The 6,203-nt window shown below is 28.6% G+C and overlaps 1 protein-coding gene across 1 annotated transcript in view; it reads left to right on the top strand.

The window, feature by feature from the left end:
* LOC111085555 (nostrin-like) overlaps positions 1 to 6,077 on the top strand; it is a 15,219-nt gene extending 9,142 nt beyond the window's left edge. Inside the window, exon 4 of the mRNA XM_022384679.1 lies at positions 1,271 to 6,077. Within this exon, the coding sequence (XP_022240387.1) occupies positions 1,271 to 1,374 (104 nt within the window). The 3' untranslated portion in view covers positions 1,375 to 6,077. The remainder of the gene's footprint in view (positions 1 to 1,270) is intronic.
* The last annotated feature ends 126 nt before the right edge of the window (positions 6,078 to 6,203 follow it).

The raw sequence follows: 6,203 nt of genomic DNA, 5'->3' as shown, positions 1-6,203 counted from the left end.
TAAATTCAACGGTGAATAAACAGCACACACTTTACTTGTTTCAAATAATATGTATATATTCGGAACAAGTTAAACGTATGTACAACAAAGTCTTCACACTGTAGAGATTACAGGCATATCATAAACACTATTTATATATAGTCCATTTAGGCCTATTCAAATACTTTAGAATTTCAGTTGACAAGTCAAACTATCTTCTCTATATTACTGTCATACTCGTATTCTGTGTGTGATTCACTTACAGTTGTGGCACAAGTTACCGTAATTTATTTGGTCTTCTTTTTTCTGAAGTTTCTCTGTTCCTTTTGTCAAATTTTACACAGGCTGATTCAATTATCTTAGAACCATGCTTTGACGGAATAAAATTATCCTTCTTATCTTAACATATTAAACATTAAGCCTTTTGCTATTATCTGTCTGACTACTGCTTCCCGCTTGTCTCATGCTATTTATATCTTTATTACATAGTCGTCTGGCCACTTTCTATATTCTCGACACCAATTAGTTATTAACAAAACCTTCTATAATCGTCTGCTTTTAACTCTTGTTATAACAAAACTTAAAAAATAATAAAATATTTACTCACAAATATAAATTATTCACTAATATTTAAACCAAACAGTCTTTTATATCATGAGAACTATGTATTTTATATTCTATACATAGGAACAACATTTTTTTTATGTGAAGACTGAAATGGCACTGTGATTATGTAACTTTTATAATTATTGACAACATATAGAATAATAAGTTAATAATTTTATTGTAGATATATTTGTTTACCAGCTGCATGCCCACCCTTACATTTATCATTTGATAATTCATGCTTTTAATAGTATCCATGCAAATAAGTTCATTACAAGTGCATTAAGACTAACGATGTTTCACTTTACCTGTTGCAACATGTAATGTATCACCAATTATATTATATATCTATAAATATATACAAGTGCCATTTTAAATTATTATATATATTTTTTGGCTTAATTAACATGCTGGGCTTTGGATCAGAAGGTTATAACTGTAACAGTTAATTTCTCTAGTTGATAAAGAGTAGCTGCTCAGGCAGTGGCTAACTGATTGACTTCCCTCTCATCAGTAATTAAATATTAAGAATTTCTATACCTGGACCTAAGAAGCCTCCAACCTGGCTGTTTAGCTCGTGTATGCATAAGGTGCTGTTCAAGTTGGAAATATTGGTACCTTTAGTTTAATGAACTATGACATTGTATAATAAAAATCACTTGGATGTTCTTTTTTTTCATTTCAGGTGACTTAATAAAAATTTTAGAAAAAATTGACATAAACTGGTGGAAAGGAGATCTCAATGGAAAAGTGGGACTTTTTCCATCAACCTATGTACAAGAATTGTAATGGAGCTTGTTATTGGGTGAGAAAATGATTATTGCTAACCACAGGTGATGATTTTATAGCCTAAAGCACGCATTAAAGAAATATTTGTGTATTGAATGAGTTTAAAAAAACAATGTAGAGGCTCTTGGTGAAGCGAAGAGGAAAAGGTCCAATACTATTTTAGCTACATAAGGCATGAAAATAAATTGTTAAATTTTTATTGTAATGATTTGGAAATATTCTAGGTTTAAATGCAACAACTTTGATATCCATTCCATTTTTCTCTTTCAAAATATACAGTATTAACTATATATATATGAGCTTGGTCAAAATAACAAACATTGTAACCAGCAGGTATACATATTATAACTGAATTTACTAAGTTTTTTTTCATAAAATTTGGCAAACTTTTAGTAAATGTTACAAGTTTGTGAACAAAATACTGAATTACATCATACGAGCAGCTTGCAGTGTTTTTTTATTAATTTTTTTTTCATTTAAGTCTTCCTATCCAACCCTAATTTTCATGCTGTAATTACTTTTATAAGAATAAATAAAAAATATACAGTAAAAAGAAGAAATGTGGCACTTAAATATGGTGGTGTACTTTACAGTAAAAAGAAGAAATGTAGCACTTAAATATGGTGGTGTACTTTACAGTAAAAAGAAGAAATGTAGCAGTTAAATATGGTGGTGTACTTTACAGTAAAAAGAAGAAATGTAGCAGTTAAATATGGTGGTGTACTTTACAGTAAAAAGAAGAAATGTAGCAGTTAAATATGGTGGTGTACTTTACAGTAAAAAGAAGAAATGTGGCACTTAAATATGGTGGTGTACTTTACAGTAAAAAGAAGAAATGTAGCACTTAAATATGGTGGTGTACTTTACAGTAAAAAGAAGAAATGTAGCACTTAAATATGGTGGTGTACTTTTTTGCTGCCAAAGTCTTGATAAAAGTGAACTTTTTGGTGGGGTTGTTGTTAGTACTTCACCTTAATCTTTGTTTATTTCAAATATGCAATTTAGAACACAAAATAATAACACACACAAAGAATAGTGTCCTATAACTATTATATTTTAACTGGCTTACTAATTATGGTATTAGTCGGTTAATGAAATGTCTTAACATTAGCAAAGAATGAAATTGTAGGCTAAATATTTCTTACTGTTTTGTCAAAATGATTTTGCCTTATAAGGAATTCTGTAAATTAAAATCTTCTCTTTCTACTGTTAGGTCTTTTAGTGGGAAAAGCTGTGTGTGTATGGTGATTCACACAAACTTGCATGTGCAAATTGCACAGGTGCTTGAAGTGATGCATTATGAAATAGCAAGAAAATATTTTAATATTATAAACATTTGCATTATATTAGTTTTCAGTTATAAACAAGAAGAAACTACACAACACTACTGTGTTCAAAAGTTTCATTTTAATTTCTACAAGATCTTTATGAGGATTGTCTCAGTTGATAACTTAAATCTCCTTACAATGATATTTTGTCTTTGGATTCCAGTATCATAACTTTTCTTAGCAGTTCTGCTTCTCATGATACATAACCCTCCTCCTCATCCTATGTTTTTGTATACAGTAATTTCAGACTTCCTGTAACTATATAACATTTTCAATTCGATTTTTTTGCCTTTGGCTACCATCTTCTCTGTTTGCTTCACAAGTAATCTCAACAAATTAAAGATTTATTACTATGTTTCTAAATGCATTTTCTTAGATTAAATGTTTCTGCTTTCTTTAGCAGTATTTAAAATTGTAATGTGATGTGTGATTGAAATGGCCTTTCACACATGTGACAAATATGTGTAATTATGTTTCTTTTCCTTCTTTAAAAGTTGATAGACTAGTTACGAGTAATCCTTTAAGCTTAACCATTTTTTTTATGTAGAAATATATATAGTAATTTGGAAAATAGTTTTTGAATTCATCCATTCCTGCTCATTTATTAGCAGTGAATTCCATGTTCACACTAAGACTGTATGTAAAACATGTCAATCATAACACTTACTTTTATGCTAGATTGAGGCTGATGTGTTTTTATTTAAGACATCCAATTCAGACTTGTAACTGATTTGTCACTTTCAAAAAAATTTTAGACTTTGTATTCTTATAATATAAACATCGGGAGAAAATTATACAGTCGTGAAATCTCTTTGCATTACTAGCCTTGAACAGATCAATGAATTTACAATAACTTATTGCAGGTTTTGAATAATTTTATCTGGCTACTTCTCTCAGTTTCATTCTTTTCTCTCCCTCTTTGTTAACACGTGTTATGCATCTCAATACTTTTGCCCACACCTATTTATTCTCTCAACTGAACCAAGACCAAACTATTGGCTTTAAGTGACTGTGACTATATGACTTTCTTAAATAAGGAGATTTTATTAGCCTCGCACATTAAGTTAATTGCATCTGCATTTTTTGTTAGTTGCAATATAAACTGAAAAAGTAAAAAATGAGTAGGTGTTTAAATTTTGAATTAATTATTGTAATTTGAGAAATATCTTCCATCACTTTTGATGAAGTGTAAATGAATCATTTCCTACTTAAAGGTACCTGTAGATAACATTCACTACCATGAATGTCTCTACAGGTACAGGGTTTTTCTGCTTTGCCATTTCACAAATTTCAATTGTTATAGGGGGAGCGAAGTAATAGTTTAAGAATGGCTTATGAAAATGTGCATGCTTGTGTAAAGTAAGTGGTTAACAGCATAATGGCCAACTCTAAGCATGCTTGCTCTTGATTTTTGTAGATCATTCTTACAGATCTACTGAACCAGCACCTTCACTATAGTTAATTGTCTCTGGATTAAACTGTTTACCAGTGATGAAATTTCAAGTGTTGCATAGACTTAACACAATAATTGGACAAAAGTCATTAGGTATTAAACCATTATTTTTCATGTTAAAGCATAGCTAAAGCAAAAACTATTTGAGATAAAAATTATAATATAAGTAGACAAGATATGGAATATTTGTATGTACACATATTCAAGTTCTTAGAGAAGATAAATTATGCAGCAAATGCATGTTTTTCCATATAACAAATTATTTTTATAAATACAAAATAAGTAATTTATTTTGTAAACTTTGGGCTTTTTTGATAATTTTTCCATAACATTGGAAGATATGATTTTTTAACATGTCTCTACCTTTTGGTAATTTTTATGTGTAGGTTGCTTATTTTTGTTCAAACTATAAAATGATATATTTTCATTTAATATTCAGACTTGTTAAAACACTACTTGAGTGTCTACGCTGAAGAAAATGTACTTTGCATATATAATGTTATTCTAGTGACTGCTAACCAAAATACATTGTAATTTTTGAGTAGTGTTACATTTTTAATGTGTTTTTTTCTCCACGTATGCTAGTAATGCATTACGGGTACTTAGACTGTCATGTTTTTGTAAGCTTTCATATAGTTGCACAGCTCCACAATGCTATATGTACCACACAAACAAATTGTCTGTAGTTGTTTTATCATCATAATCTATATACGTATGTTCTTGAATTTGTATTATTTTGTAGAGCTGATCAATTAACTCTGACCATTAGGTATCAGTTACATTGATTTAATAGTGTCACATAAGATAATTAATCAAAATTGTGACAAATCAATTAATTTCATGAAAATAATAAAGATTTTTTTTCTTCTGTAATCCAAGTAATTAATATAGTTTCTCATTAGTATTTTAGATTAATTCAAGGTTGTTCAGCTTAATTGATTAGTATAACAACTTGCATAAATAATCAACTAATCAAAAATTAGGGTTTCCATTTGTTCGAAGTCTCATTTGATAATAACTGATTAGTTGAATGTTAATGATTAGCAAATTCCACAAATTAACCCAACTCTTATTTAAAAATCATAATGATCTAATCTCTTTCTCTCTTTTTTTTTTTTTGACTACTTATTCATTATTAACTTTTATAATTGTATAATTAAAATAACACTATTTCAAAGCATTTCTTTGGATAAAAGAAAATAATTGATATTAAAATCAGGTGTCTTAATTTAGGTTGATTAATGCATAGCTGAGACAGTTAAGTTGGACCAAATTTAAAGCAGTGATATAATGCAAGGAATTGATTTATTTGAGGCATCACAGGAAATGTTCTTGAATACAGTTTGTATCATCAACTAACATTACAGTGATAATACTCTGGGACAAAAGTAACTTTTAGTTATTAAACTGATATAGACAGACTTAATAACATGTATAAGGACTGTTCAAGGTTACAACCCTTCAAAGGACTTCTATAAAACTGTTTAGTAGTAAAATAGTAGTATGTTATTTATAACTAATACATATTAAACAACTATTCAAATGGAGAAAGTACACATTTATTTATATATATTTACTTGAAGCTAAATATGTAAAACTACAGTAATTATCAAATCCGTGCTATTATTGTGTGTGATTAGTGTATTTCTATAAAATGGTTATTAATTTGTCATTCATTTTGCTTTTGTCCTTAATGGTACCAGACAAAAAAAAAACATGAGGAATGTAATATTTTTATAACTATCACAAATCAGTATCTTGTTTAGTTATAATAGGAACAAGATGGAATGGTTAGTGATTTTTTTAAAGTTTAATCTGCTTTGAAACTATTTTTAGTAATTTTTTTTGTACAAATTCTTCTTTTTTAGCAGTTATTAAAACAGTGTTAAATAGTAAAATATGTAGCTTTTGTATATGATTGTCAGTTGATACCTTCTTTGCTATGCTGAAAACAGCATACAAACTTTTACAATATTTTGGATAATTGCCCTTGTTTGTATTGTAAGGTGAAATGAAAATTAAGTGCCCTGGTTGACGCATTGTACATA

The sequence above is a fragment of the Limulus polyphemus genome, unplaced genomic scaffold (assembly GCF_000517525.1).
Source record: "Limulus polyphemus unplaced genomic scaffold, Limulus_polyphemus-2.1.2 Scaffold467, whole genome shotgun sequence".
NCBI classification, from domain to species: Eukaryota; Metazoa; Arthropoda; class Merostomata; order Xiphosura; family Limulidae; genus Limulus; species Limulus polyphemus.
The sequence above is the reverse complement of the archived record's forward strand: the minus strand, read 5'-3'. Positions and strand labels throughout refer to the sequence as shown.